General features: G+C 50.5%; 1 protein-coding gene across 3 annotated transcripts in view; it reads left to right on the top strand.

The window, feature by feature from the left end:
* Positions 1-22,626, top strand: part of ANO7 (anoctamin 7) — a 69,070-nt gene extending 46,444 nt beyond the window's left edge. The window contains exons 16-25 of one of the 3 annotated variants that reach the window (XM_069742048.1): positions 6,920-7,031; positions 7,280-7,334; positions 7,555-7,652; positions 12,796-12,932; positions 14,767-14,972; positions 15,046-15,188; positions 16,654-16,744; positions 17,279-17,438; positions 18,491-18,511; positions 21,603-22,626. In XM_069742048.1, the coding sequence (XP_069598149.1) occupies positions 6,920-7,031; positions 7,280-7,334; positions 7,555-7,652; positions 12,796-12,932; positions 14,767-14,972; positions 15,046-15,188; positions 16,654-16,744; positions 17,279-17,438; positions 18,491-18,511; positions 21,603-21,643 (1,064 nt within the window). In that variant the 3' untranslated portion in view covers positions 21,644-22,626. The remainder of the gene's footprint in view (positions 1-6,919; positions 7,032-7,279; positions 7,335-7,554; positions 7,653-12,795; positions 12,933-14,766; positions 14,973-15,045; positions 15,189-16,653; positions 16,745-17,278; positions 17,439-18,490; positions 18,512-21,602) is intronic. The other 2 variants (XM_069742050.1, XM_069742049.1) reach the window with 2 other exon arrangements.
* Positions 22,627-23,100: the final 474 nt, after the last annotated feature.

The raw sequence follows: 23,100 nt of genomic DNA, 5'->3' as shown, positions 1-23,100 counted from the left end.
AGATGGGGACAGATGTGTCAAACTACTGCCGCTCCTGTGTCACCTGTCAAAGAGTGGGGAAGGCAGGGCCTGCTCTTAAGGCTCCCCTGATCCCTTTGCCAGTGATAGAGGAGCCTTTCCAGAGGATCGCGGTGGACATTGTGGGCCCGCTGGCCGTCCCCAGCAGCTCTGGAAAGCAATACATCCTTACTGTGGTAGACTATGCTACCCGGTACCCAGAGGCAGTAGCTCTGTCGTCAACTAGGGCAGATAAGGTGGCGGATGCCCTGTTGGCCATCTTTTCACGTGTAGGATTTCCCAGGGAAATGCTTACTGATCAAGGGACCCAATTTATGTCTCGCCTAATGGAGGCTCTCTGTAAGAAAATGCAGGTGAAGCACCTGGTATCGAGTGCGTACCACCCACAGACCAATGGCTTGTGTGAACGCTTCAATGGTACCCTCAAACAGATGCTACGCATGCTGGTTGAGACTCAAGGGCGCGACTGGGAGCGGTACCTCCCACACCTGCTGTTCGCTTACCGAGAGGTTCCGCAGGCCTCGACGGGGTTCTCCCCCTTCGAGCTCCTGTACGGCAGGCGAGTTCGGGGACCCCTTGGGTTGGTAAGAGAATCCTGGGAAGAGGAGCCGAACCCTTCTGAAGTGTCCATAGTGGAGTATGTCATGCACTTCCGTGACAAGATGCAGACCTTGACGCAGTTGGTGCATGACAACATGACGCAGGCTCAGGCTGATCAGAAGCACTGGTACGACCAGAACGCCCGGGAGCGGACCTACCACGTGGGTCAAAAGGTGTGGGTGCTGGTCCCCGTACCAACGGATAAGCTTCAGGCAGCCTGGGAGGGCCCGTACGTCGTCCACCAACAGCTCAACCCGGTCACGTACGTGGTCACGCTTGACCACGCTCGGGGTAGGCGAAAGGCCTTTCACGTCAACATGATGAAGGCTCATCACGAACGTGAACCTTTCGTCCTCCCGGTCTGCAGCTTGCCCGAAGACGGTGAGGAAGACACCCTCCTGGACATGCTGGCCCAAGCCAAGGCCAATGGGTCCATCGAGGATGTGGAGGTAAGCGCCTCGTTAACTGAACCCCAGCGGGTGCAGTTGCAAACCACCCTGGAACCTTTCCGGGTCGTGTTCTCCAACCGACCTGGGAGGACTGAGTTAGCAGTCCACGAGGTGGACACCGGGAATCACGCCCTACTACGGCGAACACCCTATCGAATCTCTGACCAGGTGCAGCAGACTATGCGCCAAGAGATCGATGAGATGTTACAGCTGGGGGTGATTCGACGGTCAAAGAGCGCGTGGGCATCGCCTGTAGTTCTCGTGCCAAAGAAGGACCGGACCACACGGTTCTGCGTGGACTACAGGGGGCTCAACGCCATCACAGCCTCGGATGCGCACCCAATGCCGCGCATCGAGGAGCTGCTTGAGAAGTTAGCTGGCGCAAAATACCTGACAATAATGGATTTGAGTAGAGGATACTGGCAGATTCCCCTGAGCCCCGAGGCGCAGGAGAAGTCCGCCTTTATCACACCCTTTGGACTGTACGAGTCCACGGTCATGCCCTTCGGCATGAAGAATGCCCCTGCCACTTTCCAGCGGATGGTCAACCTCCTGCTTCAGGGACTGGAGACGTACGCCGTGGCGTACTTGGATGACATTGCCATCTTCAGTTCCTCCTGGGAGGAACACCTGCAGCATCTTGAGGAGGTGCTCAGGCGAATTCACCAAGCAGGACTGACTATCAAGCCGGGAAAGTGTCAGATGGGCATGAGGGAGGTTCCCTACCTGGGGCACCGGGTAGGCGATGGCACCATGGAGCCAGAGCATGGCAATGGTGATGGACTCTCCCGCCAGGGTGAACCTACTGAGGTGCCCATGGAGGCATACCGTCGGGTTCTACCTCCCTAGCGCACACCAAAAGGGGGAGGTGTCACGATATGGTATGAAATATCATATAAGTTTAGTTGCTCTTCAGCTCATGAGGTGGGCTAAACCCCCCCCTTCACTAGCTGACTCTACTTGTTTCTCTCTTTACAGACTGTATGCTAGAAGGGGGTTTTATTGCTCTGGGGTCGTAAATTCCAGGCTCAGAGGAAAGTCCCTCACCCCTCCCACCTTCACCAGTCAGAACTGGTAAAGTGGCTCCAAAATTCATGAAAGATTCTTTGTTTAGTTTTTGTTAGATATTAGGCCAACGATTTAAGCCAGAAATACGAAAATATATATTCGTAGCCTCACTCGGTGTATTTACACATCCCATGAATCTCGGGTTTCTAACTCCATCTGGTAAAGAAGTAGGGTTTTCTCTGTAAATATGTATCCCAGATAGGACATATTTGATCTCATTAGAATGCTCACGTTAATCTGAGATGAATGATGAGCTTTTTAGGACGCTGACATGTTTTGTAGTGAAGTTATAGAAATCAGAGAGAATAGTTTAAAGTTTAGGCAGAATGTAGAGAGAGGAGGGTCTGGATAAGCCAGCCTTTCTGTGATGTCACAGCCTTAATGTTTTAAGTGTCTGGCAGGCTCTGAGGAGTCACTTTTTGCTGATTTCTCCTTCTGGACGGCTTTGTCCTATTGTCCTGGAAGAGCCGAGTACATCCCATGGACTGGGATGTATGGAAACTGCACTAGCCTGGATGCCTGCAATGCTTTTAATATGTGAGTGTTATCTTTTCTCATTTATTCCCTTTATGTTATAATTACCCATGTACATATTTGCAATTGTCTCATTTGTAACATCTTTATAAACTATTTTTGATAAAGCACGGCCTAATTATTTTTAAGGGGACATACTATTATATGTTAGTTCAGTTCTCCATGCTCTACACTTACCCAGTCTTCTGAAGTGAAATACGCTACTGTTACTGTTGTGTTGGGTTAGCTTCGGACCCGTTTAATCGAAGCTGGTGGCAGTGATACCGATAGTGTGCAGACTTTTGGGTTATGTGGTAGCGGCTGCGGCTTTAATAATTATTGTTCCTGCCTGAGTGGGAGTAGTTATCGCGTCGCTGCAGCGTGCCCAATAGCCAGTACATAGCAGGCAGCCTTTCTGGCGACTAATTACCCAGGGTGCAGTACCTAATCTGACCTGAGAGTAAGGGGGCGCCAGAGAGCTGCAAGTGTTAAGTGGAACTGTAAGCAGGATATACATAAATCCCTGCAGTTCGTGGTATATAGAAAAGCAGTGGGATACCTAGAATAAGCCCCTGCTGTAAACTAAGAGGTCAATAGCCTTGTGTGTGGTTTTTCATCACATTGTTAGCAGTGGAGGGATAACTAAGATAAGCCCCCTGCACATGTGATAGCCGTCTGTTGGCCTAAAGTCACCCTGATCCGTGACGTAGGGGTGACGGTCACGGTGTGAATCCTGACCCAGTGGTGACAGCGGTCAGGGGAATCGTGACATCCCCCATACAGTATGATGTCCCCACAGTACATTCCCCCACACACAGTATGGTGTCCTCACAGTACATTCCTCCACACACACAGTATGATGTCCCCACAGTACATTCCTCATACACTTTATGATGTCCCCACAGTACATTCCTCACACACAGTATGATGTCCCCACAGTACATTCCCCCACACACAGTATGGTGTCCTCACAGTACATTCCTCCACACACACAGTATGATGTCCCCACAGTACATTCCTCATACACAGTATGATGTCCCCACAGTACATTCCTCACACACAGTATGATGTCCCCACAGTACATTCCTCACACACAGTATGATGCCCCCACAGTACATTCCTCACACACAGTATGATGTCCCCACTGTACATTCCTCACACACAGTATGGTGTCCCCACAGTACATTCCTCACACACAGTATGATGTCCCCACTGTACATTCCTCACACACAGTATGATGTCCCCACTGTACATTCCTCACACACAGTATGATGTCCCCACAGTACATTCCTCACACACAGTATGATGTCCCCACAGTACATTCCTCACACACAGTATGATGTCCCCACTGTACATTCCTCACACACAGTATGATGTCCTCACAGTACACTCCCCCCACACAGTATGATGTCTCCACAGTACATTCTTCACACACAGTATGGTGTCCCCACAGTACATTTCTCACACACAGTATGATGTCCTCACAGTACATTCTCCGACACACACATTATGATGTTGTCACGATTCACGGGGAGGATACCTTTATCATCCCGACCAGTCACACCAATTTGGCATAATAAAGAAAACTTGGCACTCAAATTCTAGATTGTTTTTGGATTTTTTTATGCAGTCATCAGTGATGCGGTATCCACTACTGGACAGCTGACCAGCGGTGGATACCGCGTCACTGATGACTGCACGCTGGCACCCCCACCCACCCAGGTACTATCTTATACAGGCTCCATGCCCAGCGCCTAGTGCATGACCAGACACATTTAAAGTGCTATGGTGTCACTCCTATTATTGCACTGAACGCGATTAACCATTATACTGCAGTCCGTTACTGATGAAGGCCAGTGAGGCCAAAACGTCTATATTATTTTCTGGCTGCATTAAAAAAATCCAAAAATATTCTAGAAGTTGAGTGCCAAGTTTTCTTTACTATACATGTATGGTGTGGGGCCCTACTTGAGCACCTTCTGAGGTTGTGCCCTTGAGCACCTACTGAGGTTGTGCATACGGTGTTTTTCCTTTACACCAATTTGTCATGACCCGGGGTTGTTTAGTTGCCTCTGGTTCTTTCTGAAGGGGAGTTATCTATATCCCACTTCCCAGTTCCAGTTTGGAACTTGCAGCTCTCTTGCTCTCCCCTTACCCTCAGGTCAGACCGAGTACTGCACCTAGTATAATTAGTCGCCAGAAAGGCTGCCCTACTTTGCACTGGCTAATGGGCGCACTGCAGCAAGGTCGATATAAGTACTCCCACTCAGGCGGGAACAATAATTATCAATGCCACCGGCCACTACAAAGCCTCCCAATCCCACAGGGCAAATCCTGCTGCCACCAGCTCCGATTTCTTAATTATTAACGGGTCCGGAGCCAACCCAGATTAGTAGTGTAATTCACTTCTGAGGATGTGACAATACGTTATAGAGCAAGGAGAGACAAGCTAGTAATTTTATATTTTACTCCAAAAAAGGTAGGCAGTGTTTACAGAAGTATAAAAATATATTATAAAGAAGACAAATATCATATGTACAATACAATTACAAATAAAATGGGATAAAAGTTAAAAAACACATTTCTTTATGTCATGTCATCTGTGGGGGAAGGGCGAGCATATTTCCAGATGCATCACCCCTGTATAGCAGCTAGACCTCAGACCCCTGTGCAGTAACATAAAGAACTAGGCACTCAACTTAGTATGTCACTAAAGACTGCAAAAATTATTTTAAAAAATACTTTTGCAATGACATACTAAGTTGAGTGCCAAGTTCTTTATTTTACTGCACATTGGTTTTGGTAACCTACTTGATCACCTCACGGTAGTGCCATACTATACTTCACATTAAGACCCCAGACAAAGACACATGAAGACTGCTGCTTCACTCACTTATTTCCTAGCCTAAAACCGAGGCACTTCCCCTGTGGTGACCTTATTTAGAGGCCGAAATTTCCCCTTTACTTAGAGTTATGGCAACCATTTTTATGCCTAGCTCTCTGTATGAATCTCGTATACGAAAGACACAATGATCAGGATGTGCCCCATCAGGGGGATTCTTTTAAGTGTAAACATGGTGTAATTACATGACCCACTTACAGAGAAACCCGCTCTTTGCACTCATTGAGTTTAGCTTCTAGCGATTTCAGGGAGTTATGGATTCCTCGATGGACATCCAGAATATATAATTCTTATATCTCTAGCCCTGATCGGTGCCAATAGACATAACCTTTAGAGAACAATAGAATCTCATGCTTTCTGTACCAGTTTTAACCAGTATCAGGTGGGAGGGGGGAATGAGTAGTGTAGGGAGGCCTGCACGGAGCCATATAAATTCTTGAGGGAGGGGGAAAATGAGGGGTTTAGGATTACACAGGCAGAGGGAGAAAGAGTGGCTCAGAATTCCAGCCATGTGTTGGCAAGCAGGGGAAAATGCAGCTGAGAGCTCTGTATGCGTAAGTGAAGTTGTCATGGATCCCACCAATATGTCACGGATCCCACCAATCTGTCACGGTTCACGAGGAAGACACCTTTATCATCCCCACCACTCACACCAATTTGTCACAAACCGGGGTTGTTTGGTTGCCCCTGGTTCCTTCTCAAGGGATTTATCTATATCCCACTTCCCAGTTCTGGTTTGGAGCTTGCAGCTCTCTGGCGCCTCCCTTACCCTCAGGTCAGTCAGAGTACTGCACCTAGGGTAATTAGTCTCCAGAAAGGCTGCCTGCTATGTACTGGTTATTGGGCACGCTGCAGTGAGGGTGATTTAACTACTCCCACTCAGGCGGTAACAAAAATTATCAACGCTGGATGTGCAGCGAGGGATAGACCTGTAGGGGGCGGTGTGCGCTGTGGATGTGCAGCGAGGGATAGACCTGTAGGGGGCGGTGTGTGCTGTGGATGTGCAGCGAGGGACAGACCTGTAGGGGGCGGTGTGCGCTGTGGATGTGCAGCGAGGACAATCTGCAACTTTATTACTACACCGAGGACGCACATTCACAGTCCGCAACTTTATTACCACACCGAGGACGCACATTCACAAGCTGCAACTTTATTTTCACACTGAAGACGCACATTCACAGTCTGCAACTTTATTAGCACCGTCATTATGAGCAAAGCCCGGCCTCACGTAGGGGGCATATGTCAGGCCACATAACAGCCCACAGTGGGTAAACCTGTTCACCCGCACACAGGAGACCCCCAGATGGGTATACAGGGGCTGCAGCCTGGGCCGCCCTGCACTTCTGACATGTGTGTTATTCCTCCGCAGAGATGCATCGCACGCAGTCCTTACACGAAGACGCCTTCACCTTCAAGGTTTTCATCTTCCAGTTTGTGAATTTCTACTCTTCCCCGTTCTACGTGGCTTTCTTCAAGGGCAGGTGAGACGATGAAGGGGAATATCCCCTGGAGGGGGCGTCCATCAGTGCGGGGTCAGAACACCTGATATCATACCTGAGTCCTCGCACACACAGGAGGATTCTGGGTAATATTGCTGCTGGATGGAGGCTGAGTATTGTGGCACTGCAGTAAAGCATCGCTCTGCAGCGCGGACCCTCATATGTGATGGCCGCTCTCGCTTTGTGTGACACGGAGGAGATGTTACTTGGGATCTGTCTGTGTCTTTCAGATTTGTGGGATATCCTGGGGAGTATGGCAAACTGATGGGCATGAGGAACGAAGATGTGAGTAGAGCGGGAAGCAAAGCCGCCATTTCTTCCCTCTCGTATGTAGGTGGTACATTTCCCAGGATATGTGGAGCTTACGAGTCGTTCATTAGGAGGCGAATCTGCTTCATGTCCAGAAACAGCTCCTGTCCATGGCTGAGCCCCAGATTCGTGGACATAAGGTTAGACACGATGGGTGGAGTAGTCCTGTAACGTGCCGTCTCTCTGTCCGGTGCAGTGCGGTCCTGGCGGATGTCTGATAGAACTCGCTCAGCAGCTCTTCATTATTATGGTGGGGAAACAGATCGTCAGCAACGTGCAGGAATTCCTCGTCCCGTAAGTTTTCTCAGTGACATCAAGTGCAGCCGCATCGGGGGTCTCCATGCTGCTCCACGGGGGAGGGTCTCCGTGCTGCTCCAGGGGGAAGGTCTCCGTGCTGCTCGGGGGGAAGGTCTCCGTGCTGCTCCAGGGGGAGGGTCTCCGTGCTGCTCCGGGGGGAGGGTCTCCGTGCTGCTCCGGGGGAGAGGGTCTCCGTGCTGCTCGGGGGGAAGGTCTCCGTACTGCTCCGGGGGGAAGGGTCTCCGTGCTGCTCCGGGGGGAGGGTCTCCGTGCTGCTCCAGGGGGAGGGTCTCCGTGCTGCTCGGGGGGAAGGTCTCCGTGCTGCTCCGGGGGGAAGGGTCTCCGTGCTGCTCGGGGGGAAGGTCTCCGTGCTGCTCGGGGGGAGGGTCTCCGTGCTGCTCGGGGGGGAAGGTCTCCGTGCTGCTCGGGGGGGAAGGTCTCCGTGCTGTTCCGGGGGGATGGTCTCCGTGCTGCTCCGGGGGAAGGGTCTCCGTGCTGCTCCGGGGGGGAGGGTCTCCGTGCTGCTCCGGGGGGAGGGTCTCCGTGCTGCTCCGGGGGAAGGGTCTCCGTGCTGTTCCGGGGGGGAGGATCTCCGTGCTGCTCCGGGGGGAGGGTCTCCGTGCTGCTCCGGGGGGAGGGTCTCCGTGCTGCTCCGGGGGAAGGGTCTCCGTGCTGTTCCGGGGGGGAGGATCTCCGTGCTGCTCCGGGGGGGAGGGTCTCCGTGCTGCTCCGGGGGGAGGGTCTCCGTGCTGCTCCGGGGGAAGGGTCTCCGTGCTGTTCCGGGGGGGAGGATCTCCGTGCTGCTCCGGGAGAGAGGGTCTCCGTGCTGCTCGGGGGGGAAGGTCTCCGTGCTGCTCGGGGGGGAAGGTCTCCGTGCTGCTCGGAGGGAAGGTCTTCGTGCTGCTCGGGGGGAAGGTCTCCGTGTTGCTCCAGGGGAAGGGTCTCCGTGCTGTTCCGGGGGGGGAGGATCTCCGTGCTTGCCGGGAGAGAGGGTCTCCGTGCTGCTCGGGGGGGAAGGTCTCCGTGCTGCTCGGGGGGAAGGTCTCCGTGCTGCTCGGGGGGAAGGTCTCCGTGCTGCTCGGGGGGAAGGTCTTCGTGCTGCTCGGGGGGAAGGTCTCCGTACTGCTCCGGGGGGAGGGTCTCCGTGCTGCTCCGGGGGGGAGGGTCTCCGTGCTGCTCCGGGGGGGAGGGTCTCCGTGCTGCTCCGGGGGGGGGGGGGGGGGTCTCCGTGCTGCTCTGGGGGGGGTCTCCGTGCTGCTCCGGGGGGAGGGTCTCCGTGCTGCTTGGGGGGGAGGGTCTCCGTGCTGCTCGGGGGGGAGGGTCTCCGTGCTGCTCGGGGGAAAGGTCTCCGTGCTGCTCCGGGGGGAGGATCTCCGTGCTGCTGCGGGGGGAGGGTCTCCATGCTGCTTCACCGTCCTGTGTCGTTGATGCATTATATACTGCCCCCTCCATTATATATCTGACAGTATAGTGACACCCTCTGTCATGGATCCCACCAATCTGTCACGGTTCACGGGGAAGATTCCATTATCACTCCCACCACTCACATCAATTTGTCACGAACCGGGGTTGTTTGGTTGCCCCTGGTTCCTTCTGAAGGGGATTTATCTATATCCCACTTCCCAGTTCCGCTTTGGAACTTGTAGCTCTCTGACGCCCCCTTTACCCTCAGTCAGGGTACTGCACCTAGGGTAAATAGTCGCCAGAAGGGCTGCCTGCTATGTACTGGCTATTAGGTACGCCGCAGCGAAGGCGATATAACTACTCCCACTCAGGCGGTAACAATAATTATCAACGCCGCCGGTCGCTGCAAAGATTCCCAATCGCACAGAACAAAGTATGCTGCCACCAGCTCTGATTTTCCAAGGATTAACGGGTCCGAAGCCAACCCAAATCAGTAGCTGTCACGAATCGTTGGTGACCATTGGCCAGTACACAGCTATCACATGGAGGGGGGCTTATCTTAGTTATCCCACAACTGCTACAATGTGATGAAAACACAAGCAAGGCTATTGACCTATCAATTTACCGCATGGGCTTATTTTAGTTATCCCACTGCTGCTACAGTATAATACGAACTGCAGGGATTTATGTATATCCCGCTTTCCAGTTCCGCTTTGGAACTTGCAGCTCTCCAGCGCCTCCCTTACCCTAAGGTCATTCAGGGAACTACACCTGGGATAATTAGTCGCCGGATGGGCCGCTTCACTGTGGACTGGCTAGCAGGCACACTGCAGCGATGGAATTATAAATGCTCAGGCCGCATCCAAACAATAGCTTATAAAACCCTATTCCATCGCTGCCAGCGGCACCCACCTAGCCCAGAACACACTTCACTGCCACCAGCTCAGATTTCTCAGAGGGGTTTGAGCCAACCCAAATTAGTAGCGTAATTAACTTCAGAGGACTTAGGGCACGTTTTAGAGCAAGGAAAACTAAGCTAGTAATTATAACTTTTACTCCAGAAAGATTAAGCAGTGTTTTACAAAAGGTCTACAAAGATTTTAAAATATGAGACAAAGTATATACCAGCAATTACATAAAAAAACGGGGATTAAAGAAGAACAACACTCACATGCTGCTTAGATGTTCCTAGCTAACCATGCTGGTGGGGGGGAACCAGATATCCCAATTCATCAGGAAGTCTTGATGTTGTGATTTCCCAGGCAAGAATAAAGGCTGGGTTGAGTGGCAGTAACTTATACTTGTAGGCTGTGACATCACTAAAGGGGCTGGACCCTCCTCTAGCTGCCAGGGTGCACAATTTGGTAAGAAACTTCTAACACTCCTAAATGGGCTTGAGAACCTAGCAGAGTCACAGCACACACATCATTCAGCTTATATTAAAATTAGCTTTCTAATGAATCTAAACTCGGCCTAGCTATTCCACTTTGTTTAGGAGAAATCCATTTCTCTGGTTCTCTTGGTGCCAGACCCCAGCAAAAGGCCCCGTTGTGAAGCTATACCAAAGCATGTTCCGAATATGTATCTGGAATATTTCTATCATACGCTGGTGGCGCATTATGGCTTATTTAATATCTCCCATATATACAAACGGAAAAGCACATGTTTCTTAGACAAAGTCGTCTCTGGGCTAATTAACATTCCTGAAGGAGGAGGGAAAGGAAGGAGTGAGGAGAAAGTGTAGTGTTACAGGAGCCAGGGACTGATATCCCCTAGTGCAGACTCTGCGAGGGGGGCCACATGCAGCGTGTGTGATGACAAGGGAAAATTATACGCCATTTTGTACATTAACGTGACAGTAGCGTAATTCACTTCAGAGGATGTGACAGTTCATTTATTTTAGAGCATGGAGAGACAAGCTAGTAATTGTATATTTTACTCCAAAAAAAGGTAGGCAGTGTTTACAAAGTATAATAAGAAATTATAAAGCAAACAATATCATATGTACAATACAAATTACAAATAAAATGGGATTAAAATTGAAAACAACACTTGCGGGTCATTATGTCATTGTATCATCTTGACTGGCCGTGTGCTGGGGGGAAGAGTGAGCATATATCCAGATGCATAGCACCCCTCTGTACAGCAGCTGGAGCCTAGACAAAAGATACTGCATGAATGCTGTCTCACTAAGTTATTCCTAGCCCAAAACCCAGGCTCTCCCTCTGTGGTGACATCACTTAGAGGCTGACACCTCCCCTTTACATAGAATATGAAAACTATTTTTACGCATATCTCGCTGTATGAACCTCGTATAAGAAAGACACAATGATCAGAATGTGCCCCACATCATGGGGATTCTATTAAGTTTACACACGGAGTAATTACCTTAACCGCTTATGAAGAAATCCACACTTTGCCCTCGTAGCGTTTAGCTGCTAGCGCTTTCAGTGAGTGATAGATCTATCGATGGTCATCCGGAATATATAATTCTTATATCCCTAGCCCGGATCGGTGCCCATATATATCACGTTAATAGAACAAATGATCTCATGCAGTTTGGAAAGGGCTATACCAGTTTGGGCTGGTATTGGTTGGGAGGAGGGAATGAGTAGTTTTAGGGAGATTTGTCTGCTTCAGCTAAAAGCCATAAACTGCTCACACAATGGTATCAAGTCGCACAGAGTGTCTGCCATAGGGCTTTGTCTTTGTATGAGCGAATGCAGAGGGGGAGAAAGGAGGGTCAAATCTGCAGCGTGTGTCTGGAAAGCCATGTAACCTTCTGAAACTAAACTCACAATATGACATTTTTACATTATCGCGACACCCTGTGTCAGTGATACATTATATACTGCTCCTCCATTATATATCTGACAGTATGGTGACGTCCTGTGTCGGTGATACATTATATACCACCCCTCCATTATATATCTGACAGTATAGTGGCATCCTGTGTCGATGATACATTATATACTGCCCCTCCATTATATATCTGACAGTATAGTGACGTCCTGTGTCAGTGATATATTATATACTGCCCCCTCCATTATATATCTGACTGTATAGTAACGTCCTGTGTCTGTGATACATTATATACTGCCCCTCCATTATATATCTGACAGTATAGTGACGACCTGTGTCGGTGATACATTATATACTGCCCCCTCCATTATATATGTGACAGTATAGTGACGTCCTGTGTCGGTGATACATTATATACTGCCCCTCCATTATATATCTGACAGTATAGTGACGTCCTGTGTCAGTGATACATTATATACTGCCCCTCCATTATATATCTGACAGTATAGTGACGTCCTGTGTCGGTGAAACATTATATACTGCCCCTCCATTATATATCTGACAGTAAGGTGAAGTCCTGTGTCTGTGATACATTATATACTGCCCCCTCCATAATATATGTGACGGTATAGTGACGTCCTGTGTCGGTGATACATTATATACTGCCCCTCCATTATATATCTGACAGTATAGTGACGTCCTGTGTCGGTGAAACATTATATACTGCCCCCTCCATTATATATCTGACAGTATAGTGACGTCCTGTGTCAGTGATACATTATATACTGCCCCTCCATTATATATCTGACAGTATAGTGACGTCCTGTGTCGGTGAAACATTATATACTGCCCCCTCCATTATATATCTGACAGTATAGTGACGTCCTGTGTCAGTGATACATTATATACTGCCCCTCCATTATATATCTGACAGTAAGGTGAAGTCCTGGCGGCAGCGGAGGCAGCTGGCTAAGGTGCGAGGTGACCAGATCTTGGAGGAACCGCAGCGCTGGGAAGAGGACTATGAGCTGATTGAATGTGAGGGTCTCTTCGAGGAGTACCTAGAGATGGGTGAGTAGTAGGGTGGCACATTGTGCCAGGTACGGTAATGTCACCAGCCTGCACTGGTGTGGTTGGCATCGGCCGTGCCCATAAGCAGCCATGTCACAATGCCCCCTCTGTTCACTCCCTGACAGAAGTTATGTCGCCTATCCATGTTACGTAAATAAAAGCTTATAACTTGATGTTAAATTCATCCATTGGTTGTATAAATTGTTTTGAAAGCTGAAACCCTCCGAAATGTGGTTTAGGCTTAGGTTAGGTTAGGATCAGTTAATGGACACAGAATGGTCAGATTTTGGCAAGACAAAAGTTTTGTCGCCCACAGAAAGTAATGTGATATTCAAACAAATAATTAACTTAAAATACAAATATATGTTGCAGAACATTGGTGAATGAAGTTGTGGTGCTATTAGAGTCATATTTCATATTTTGTGTGACTTCCATGAGCGTGAAGGACTGCATCCATGCGGTTCAACAATGATTCATACAATTTATTAATGAAGTCATCAGGAATAGCACAGAATGCAGTCTTCCATGCCTCCCAGAGTTCTTCTAGATTCTTTGGTTTTGTCTTCCAAGCTTCCTCTTCCATCCTACCCCAAACACGCTCAATGATGTTCATGTCTGGTGACCGGGCTGGCCAGTCCTTGGGCACCTTGATCTTTTTTGCCTGGAGGATCTTCATTGTAGAGAGGGTGTATGAGATGGAGCACCTTCCTGCTGCAGAATTTGACCCCTTTTATGATTTGGAATATAAGAGGTAGCTAATATTATTGATATTTTAGGCTATTGATATTGCCTTCCACCTTGCAAATGTTTTGAACACCCCCATACTGAATGTATCCCCGGACCATGATCTTTCCACCACCAAATGTAACTGTTTTCTAGGTGTATTTTGGATCCATACGGGCTCCAGTAGGTCTCCTGCAGTATTTGTGGCGGCTGTGGTGTAATTCTACTGAAGATTCATCAGAGAAATCCACCTTCTGCCACTTTTCCAGTGTCCATCTGTTTAGCAGCTGTGGGACTTTGCAAATGCCACACGGTTTTTTATTTGCCCTTTGTTTAATGCTGGCTTCTGGGCACTGATTCGACCATTTAGGCCATTTTGAGACAGAATCCTACAAACTGTTCTAGTTGACACAGGGACTTGAGGTGACCAGGCCTGTTGGAGCTCTGCTGCAGTGGAAGAGGGGCTTGCTTTGGATTTTCTAACCAACAAACGTTCCTCCTGAGCAGTTGTCTTGCAGGGTCTGCTGGACCTGGGCTTGTCAAACACATCTCCAGTCTCCTTAAATCTTTTTTTAATTCTTTGTACTTGACGCTGAGACACATTAAAGCTGCCAGCCACCTCTGCAGTGGATCTGGTCTTCAGCCTCTTGATAATCCAGGCTTTGGTCGCAGGGTGGATTTTTGGCATGTTGTCAGAGCTCAAGTTGCAGTTGAAGTGAAGGTCTGGGGTGCTGGGTTTCTTTTTATACACACACACTAATTAACCGATCATTTACTGAGCACAGGTGAGGATGTAAACTAGGATTGGGTGCATTATATGACCAGGCGACAAAACTTTTGCCTTGCCAAAATCTGACCATTCTGTGTCCATTAACTGACCAATATTTTTGCATTGATGACAATATATTTTCTTAACCTAAACCACATTTTGGAGGGTTTCAGCTTTCAAAAGAATAATTTCTAAAACCAATGGATGAATTTAACATCAGGTTATAAGCTTTTATTTACATAACATGGATGAGCAACATAACTTCTGTCAGGGAGTGTAGAGACCCCGCTGTGGGTGGGTGGGTGCTCATATGGATTCTCTGACTGGCCAGTTCTGTCTCAGTCATACAGTTCGGCTTCATCACCATCTTCGTGGCTGCCTTCCCCCTGGCTCCTCTATTCGCTCTACTCAATAACTGGGTGGAAATTCGACTTGATGCTCATAAGTTTGTGTGTGAATACCGGCGCCCGGTGGCAGAGCGGGCGCAGCATATCGGGGTCTGGTTTCTGATTCTGGAGGCGTTGTCTCAGATTTCAGTTATAGTCAATGTAAGTACCAATCATGGAGACACGTGATGCAAAGTCCCATCATCCAGACAACGGCCATCTTTCCTCATTCCAGGCTTTCCTCATTGCCTTCACCTCGGACTTCCTCCCACGTCTCCTCTACCATTACGAGTACGACAGCCACCTGGAGGGATACCTAAATTTCAGCTTGTCCTACTCTCCACACAGCTATGTTTCAGAAAACCATACTATGTGCAGGTGAGGCTGGTGGAGTGCGGGTGAGGCTGGTGGAGTGCGGGTGAGGCTGGTGGAGTGCGGGTGAGGCTGGTGGAGTGCGGGTGAGGCTGGATGGTGCGGGTGAGGCTGGAGGGTGCTGGTGGGGGCAGGTGAGGCTGGTGGACAGCGAGTGGGCCTGGTGGGGACAGGTAAGTAGGGTGGATCTGGTGGAGTGCGGGTGAGCCTGGTGGGGACAGGTAAGTAGGGTGGACCTGGTGGAGTGCGGGTGAGGCTGGTGGGGACAGATAAGTAAGGTGGGCGTGGGTGGGCCTGTGGAGTGCGGGTGGACCTGGTGGGGACAGATAAGTAGGGTGGACCTGGTGGAGTGCGCAAGAGCATGGTAGAGTGTGGGTGAGCCTAGTGGGGACAGATAAGTAGGGTGGACGCTGGTGGAGTGCAGGTTAGCCTGGTGGAGTGCGGGTGGGTGTGGTTGGGACAGATAAGTAGGGTGGGCCTGGTGGAGTGCGGGAGAGCATGAGTGGGGACAAATAAGTGGGTGGATCTGGTGGAGTGGGGGAGAGCTGGGTGGAGTGTGGGTGAGCCTGGTGGGGACAAATAAGTAGGGTGGCCCTGGTGGAGTGCGGGTGGGTGTGGTGGGGACAGATAAGTAAGGTGAGCGAGGTTGGGCCTGGTGGAGTGTGGGTGAGGCTGGTGGGGACAGATAAGTAAGGTGGGCGTGGGTGGGCCTGTGGAGTGCAGGTTGACCTGGTGGGGACAGATACGTAGGGTGGACCTGGTGGAGTGCGGGAGAGCATGGTAGAGTGTGGGTGAGCCTGGTGGGGACAGATAAGTAAGGTGGACGCTGGTGGAGTGCAGGTGAGCCTGGTGGAGTGCGGGTGGGCCTGGTGGGGACAGGTAGGTAGGGTGGCCCTGGTGGAGTGCGGGTGGGTGTGGTGGGGACAGATAAGTAAGGTGAGCGAGGTTGGGCCTGGTGGAGTGTGGGTGAGGCTGGTGGGGACAGATAAGTAAGGTGGGCGTGGGTGGGCCTGTGGAGTGCAGGTTGACCTGGTGGGGACAGATAAGTAGGGTGGACCTGGTGGAGTGCGGGAGAGCATGGTAGAGTGTGGGTGAGCCTGGTGGGGACAGATAAGTAAGGTGGACGCTGGTGGAGTGCAGGTGAGCCTGGTGGAGTGCGGGTGGGCCTGGTGGGGACAGGTAAGTAGGGTGGCCCTGGTGGAGTGCGGGTGGGTGTGGTGGGGACAGATAAGTAAGGTGGGCGAGGGTGGGCCTGGTGGAGTTCGGGTGGGGACAGATAAGTAGTGTTGGCGCAGGCGGGCCTGGTGGGCTCAGGTGACCTGGTGAGTGTGGGTGGGGTGGGGTGTGGTTGAATCTGGTGGGTGTGTGACCTCCGTGACTGGCAGTTCTCAGAAGCAGCCATGCTTCTCTGCGCTCTGTGGGGCTGTAGAGATTTCCCCGTCTCCCCAGTATCCTGCTCTTTATTCTTCAGGTACAAAGCTTTCCGGGATGAGGATGGGAAGTACACGCTCTTCTTCTGGAAGCTCCTCGCTGTCCGGCTCGGATTCATAATTGCGTTTGAGGTCGGACACTGCCGCTCACTTTATTTCTTACGTGACTTTTCTTTTTTGTCTGTGTTGCTGATTTTTGCACCAAATTCTTCATGTAGGTTGATGAATTTTGCACAAAATCAAAGATGTTCTTTCTTCTTAACTTTATCCTTTTTTGGGGCCTTATTAAAGCTAAAAAGTTGAAAGATTCTTTAACATATTGTATATTAGTGTTCACCTGCAAAAAAATGATTAGACGGCTTGTGCTCCAGACGGCAGCGGTGATGAGGCTGAAACCTCTGGATACCAGACTCCGAGGCCACCCTGTCGGTCAAAAAACAAAAGTGACGGTGACTTTAAAAAGCGCAGATAGCATAACGAATACGACGCAAACATCGGGGTCAGTGATAGAAACATTTTTAACTCTAGAAAAGAAATCCGCAAAGACAACGATGAATCTGTGACTACTGTGATCTTGAGGCCTACAGTCATGGACGGATCGGGCACCAGCTGCGGGGAGCTTTGGCTTCTCGATCTTCTGACTCCATCTTGTGTCTCCTTTTCTAGCACGTGGTCTTCTTCAGTCTGAGTTGTATAGACTGGATGGTCCCAGATATTCCCGAGTCGGTGGAGATAAAGGTGAAGAGAGAGCGGTACTTAGCTAAGCAGGCGTTGGCAGATAACCAGGAGGTACTGATGACGGTGAGTCCGTCCTCCAGCTCTCCAGGTCAGTCAGCGGCACCGTGTGTGTCTCAATGTTGTGTGGCAAACCTTGTGGATTGTGGTTGGATCACTCATTGTGGTTGTGTCACGGTCTTGTGGTTGTATCACACATTGTGGTGGTGTCACGGTCTTGTGGTTGTATCACACATTGTGGTGGTGTCACGTTGTGGTTGCATCACACATTGTGGTTGTTACATTATGGATGTATCACATTGTGGTGGTGTCACTGTGTTGTGGTTGTTTCACACATTGGTGGTGTCACGGTGTGGTTGCATGACACATTGTGGTGGTGTCACGGTGGTTTCACACAGTGTGGTGGTGCTGTGGTTGGATCCCACATTGTGGTAGTGTCACGGTGGTTTCACAGTGTGGTGGCGCTGTGGTTGGATCACGCATTGTGGTAGTGTCACGGTGTTGTGTCAGTGTCATGTAGGACCCTCTTCTCTGAACCTGGAGGGGGTTCTTCCACCGTCTCCTGGAATCGGCTGAGTCCTGTTGTGGATTTCAGTATTCCCGAGACATAAACGTGCCTAACGTCTTCAGTGTGGACACTGTCACCCACACTTGTGCCCACTCCAGTAAATGCAGAGACGTGGAATTCACAGAAGTGGACGGTCCGATGTTGTCACCGTCAGCGTCCATCACAGCAGCTTCACCCACAGAGAAGATCCATCATCAGGACACCGGATGATACTTTTGTGTCTCCACTGATATTCTCTGGGTTTTTTTTTACTGGCATAATGCCACTTTTGCGAATTCTGCGATTTGTGTTTTTTTTTTTTTTTTAAAGGGCCGGTCCCGTCTTCTAGAAAGGTTTAGTCAATTTGTAGACGACGTCTCGGCTTTTCAGGATCTCTGCTTTCTCGCAGTGATTACAAGCGCTGAGGTCTGCAGTAATAGTTCTCGCAGCTGCTGATTTGTTACAATGTGGACCATCCTCTGTGAGCTGCACACATCCATTAGACTGTCATCTCCAACCTGCACTGACACACAGTACCAGACCCCCAGCAAGCTGTACAGTAATGGAAGCAATAAATGATTTCCATTCTTTCCTAGCAAGCAGAGATCTTCAAATTGGTGAGGATTTTTTAAGTTAAAAATAAAACTATAATGTTGTGCAGGAGACCGGCCCTTTAAGCATATGGTGTTTTATGTATTTCATTTTCCACAAATTAAAGGGCACCTTATATACTACATATAGTGAAAAAAGGGGCAGGAATCCTACGAGGGTCACTATGGGGGGGTCCTCCAGAACTTCTGCACTCCGCTCGGCACAGTTTGCCGCTTTCATAGACACTTTTAGGACAAACAGATTACCATAAATTAGATGCGAAGGGACGGACGGACAATGGGGCCGAGCGAGGCAGCGCGGCACGCAGGAATGCTGAGCGCACCATCGGGTGACGGCATTATTCCGCTAATCCTATTCTCTTCAGCTCTGGCGTTTTGCAGGGTCCCGCGCGCTCGGAGGACGCATTGTGCGCTCCGCTCCTCGCACTCTGACTCCTCTTTTGTTTTTTTGAGAATTTAAACATTCACTTTCCATATCCTATAATGGAAGCTCATTCCCCACCCCCGCACATTCCTCCTCCGGGTCTGTTCACAGGTGCCCGATTCTTGGAGAGATCAGCGGTTGTGGGCCCCAAACATTGTCCCTCAATATGGCCGCACTCAGATCTGCACGGTTACACAGCCGCAGCCTCACTAACCGCATACATACCGTATATACCCCCAGGAAGGACCAGGGCGACAGCTTCTTTGTCAACAGCTGAAAAAACATTGATTGTTCTCATTGGCAGAAAAAAGAAAATCATCTTGTAGTGAGGAGACCTAATGGCCGACAGGTCTCAGTGAGGTCACCACGCGGCCTGCAGACTGCGGAGGTCTCGTCATCAGGTAGAAGAAAGGAGCTGATCAAACACAAATCTGTATGAAGAGCAGAGAGCTGATATTATATTGTTATATTTGTGTATATAGTTGTTTCTTCACATACTTTGTTATACCGTACCTGATGACAAGACCTCCGCAGTCTGCAGGCCGCGGGGTGACCTCACTGATATCTGTCGACCATTAGGTCTCCTCACTACAAGGTTGTTATGTAGTTTCTGCCACTGAGAGCAATAATTTTTCTTAGTTATTAGTTTCAGATTTAGCACATCCTCTGTGCACACGGGGTGCGGTATACACTGAGGGCACGAGACGAGATACACTGTGGGTACAGGGCGCTATACCCTGAGGGCACGAGACGAGATACACTGTGGGTACAGGGCGCTATACGCTGAGGGCACGAGACGAGATACACTGTGGGTACAGGGCGCTATACGCTGAGGGCACGAGACGAGATACACTGTGGGTACAGGGTGCTATACGCTGAGGGCACGAGACGAGATACACTGTGGGTACAGGGTGCTATACACTAAGGGCACGAGACGAGATACACTGTGGGTACAGGGTGCTATACGCTGAGGGCACGAGACGAGATACACTGTGGGTACAGGGCGTTATACGCTGAGGGCACGAGACGAGATACACTGTGGGTACAGGGCGCTATACGCTGAGGGCACGAGACGAGATACACTGTGGGTACAGGGTGCTATACGCTGAGGGCACGAGACGAGATACACTGTGGGTACAGGGCGCTATACGCTGAGGGCACGAGACGAGATACACTGTGGGTACAGGGCGCTATACGCTGAGGGCACGAGACGAGATACACTGTGGGTACAGGGCGCTATACGCTGAGGGCACGAGACGAGATACACTGTGGGTACAGGGCGCTATACGCTGAGGGCACGAGACGAGATACACTGTGGGTACAGGGCGCTATACGCTGAGGGCACGAGACGAGATACACTGTGGGTACAGGGCGCTATACGCTGAGGGCACGAGACGAGATACACTGTGGGTACAGGGCGCTATACGCTGAGGGCACGAGACGAGATACACTGTGGGTACAGGGCGCTATACGCTGAGGGCACGAGACGAGATACACTGTGGGTACAGGGCGCTATACGCTGAGGGCACGAGACGAGATACACTGTGGGTACAGGGCGCTATACGCTGATGGCACGACACGAGATACACTGTGGGTACAGGGCGCTATACGCTGAGGGCACGAGACGAGATACACTGTGGGTACAGGGCGCTATACGCTGAGGGCACGAGACGAGATACACTGTGGGTACAGGGCGCTATACGCTGAGGGCACGAGACGAGATACACTGTGGGTACAGGGCGCTATACGCTGAGGGCACGAGACGAGATACACTGTGGGTACAGGGCGCTATACGCTGAGGGCACGACACGAGATACACTGTGGGTACAGGGCGCTATACGCTGAGGGCACGAGACGAGATACACTGTGGGTACAGGGCGCTATACGCTGAGGGAACGAGACGAGATACACTGTGGGTACAGGGCGCTATACGCTGAGGGCACGAGACGAGATACACTGTGGGTACAGGGCGCTATACGCTGAGGGAACGAGACGAGATACACTGTGGGTACAGGGCGCTATACGCTGAGGGAACGAGACGAGATACACTGTGGGTACAGGGCGCTATACGCTGAGGGCACGAGACGAGATACACTGTGGGTACAGGGCGCTATACGCTGAGGGCACGAGACGAGAAACACTGTGGGTACAGGGCGCTATACGCTGAGGGCACGAGACGAGATACACTGTGGGTACAGGGCGCTATACACTGAGGGCACGGTGCGGGATACACTGTGGGTACAGGGCGCTATACGCTGTGCTCACGGTGTGGGATACACTGTGTGCGGACAGAACGATGGGTGGTGCGATGTGCCCATCCCGCTAGCACATTGTTGGCAGCACATCCTCTGTGTACATGGGGCAATGTGCTGCCTAGAACGGTTCTGTCCTCCTGGCATAGAAGCTTCGATCACCTGCAGCTGATGGGTGCCATGTTTATGGCGCTTACTTATGAGCCCTTGTTTGCTGATTTTCGGCCCCGTGTGGATGGGCCTTTAGGAAGCCGGGCTGTAATGGTGGCCACCTTGGCCGCTGGTGAGGAGCTCCGGCGGGACCTGTGAGCAGAGCGGCCCTTTAATATTGACTCCTGGCCGAATGTCTCAGGAGCTGGTGGGAGTCGTTACGTTTCCTTCACGAGTCTTTTCTTCTTTTTCTTGTTTTCTATCCTGACAGCAAGTTGCGTTTCACCCTGCGGCCTGAATGACCGGATCTGACCGGCGGTGAGGACGGCTTCCCCCGAGATCATGTGGCGTCATCGAGGAGTCATGGCTGCGTCCGCACGCGTCTGCACCGCCGATCATCCGGAGTCTTCCAGCCTAAGCACAAGACACTTTCCCCCACTCCCTGAGCTCATCGACATCACGTCCATGATTAATTTCATGGCGATTCATTATTAGAAAGCACAACGACCTTATAGTAATCATCCGGGCAATCACCGGCCACAGCCGGAAGCTTCTGCACCGCACTAGTCGCACCCCCAAAGCACAGAGCGACCTTACACATTGGCAGTCATCCGCATCATTAGTTCCTGGGGCAGCTGCACAAACAATCTCAAAAGAAAACTATTGGACAGTGCCAATTCCCTGCCCCGCCACAACCCGAAAACACCTATAAACGCCAACTTATAGTGAGAGCAGCGCAGGTCAGGAGACACCAAAGCAAAACCAAGTGCTGAGAGGCTCCGCCCACAAGGAGCAACTGAGGCTCCGCCCACAAGGAGCAACTGAGAGGCTCTGCCCATGAGGAGCAACTGAGAGGCTCCGCCCCCACACAGAGCACCTGAGAGGCTCCGCCCATACAGAGCACCTGAGAGGCCCCGCCCATGAGGAGCAATTGGGAATGAGAGCAGTTCAGCACCCCCTGAACCTCAGAGCTATGGCGGATCTACTGCTCCATCTGACATGTACAGTATGTAGTCCCTTGTGGTCAGGGGAAACCTTAACTCATGTTTTCACCCTTTTGGGATGAGGGAATTAATGAGTGGATGGCCCACAACTATTCTATTCCATTGTCTGTATAGCCTTCTCACATCAATGAGGCAGTGGACCCGGCGCACCACACGGCGTGGTGGTGGACCCTGTGATATCGGCAGGACCTGCGGAGAATGATCAGTGTGCTATACTGGGATCTGCTCACTAATGCGCAGTCATTTCATTTATCAACCAAATAAAAAAATGTAATAAAGTAATTAAAAAAAGTGGAAAAAGTGTTTATTTATGCATTAACGTCAGGTTGACTCTTTCTTTTCTTGCTTTAGTCACTGATACAATTTTGGTACAAAACTTACAGAATCGTATTTTCTACCCCAAAAAAAGTGCAGAAAAGAAAGTGGCACCAAGGTAAGAATCTGAGGTAACGAGCTACGGTAAAGGAGGTATCCACCTGTGGTAAAGGAGGTAACGAGCTACGGTAAATCAGTTAACCACCTCCAGTAACAGGCAACGATCTGCGGTAACGAGCTACGGTAACAGGTAACCACTTGCGGTAATGAGCTACAGTAACGGAGTTAACGAGCTATGGTAAAGGAGGTAACGACCTGCGGTAACGAGCTACGGTAACGGAGGTAACCACCTCCAGTAACAGGCAACGATCTGCGGTAACGGACGTAGCGAGCTACGGTAACAGGTAACCACCTGCGGTAATGACCTACGGTAACGGAGTTAACGAGCTA

Source organism: Ranitomeya imitator, chromosome 10 (genome assembly GCF_032444005.1).
Source record: "Ranitomeya imitator isolate aRanImi1 chromosome 10, aRanImi1.pri, whole genome shotgun sequence".
In the NCBI taxonomy this organism is placed as follows: Eukaryota; Metazoa; Chordata; class Amphibia; order Anura; family Dendrobatidae; genus Ranitomeya; species Ranitomeya imitator.
Note: the sequence above shows the minus strand (reverse complement) of the source record. Positions and strands in the feature narration are given on the sequence as shown.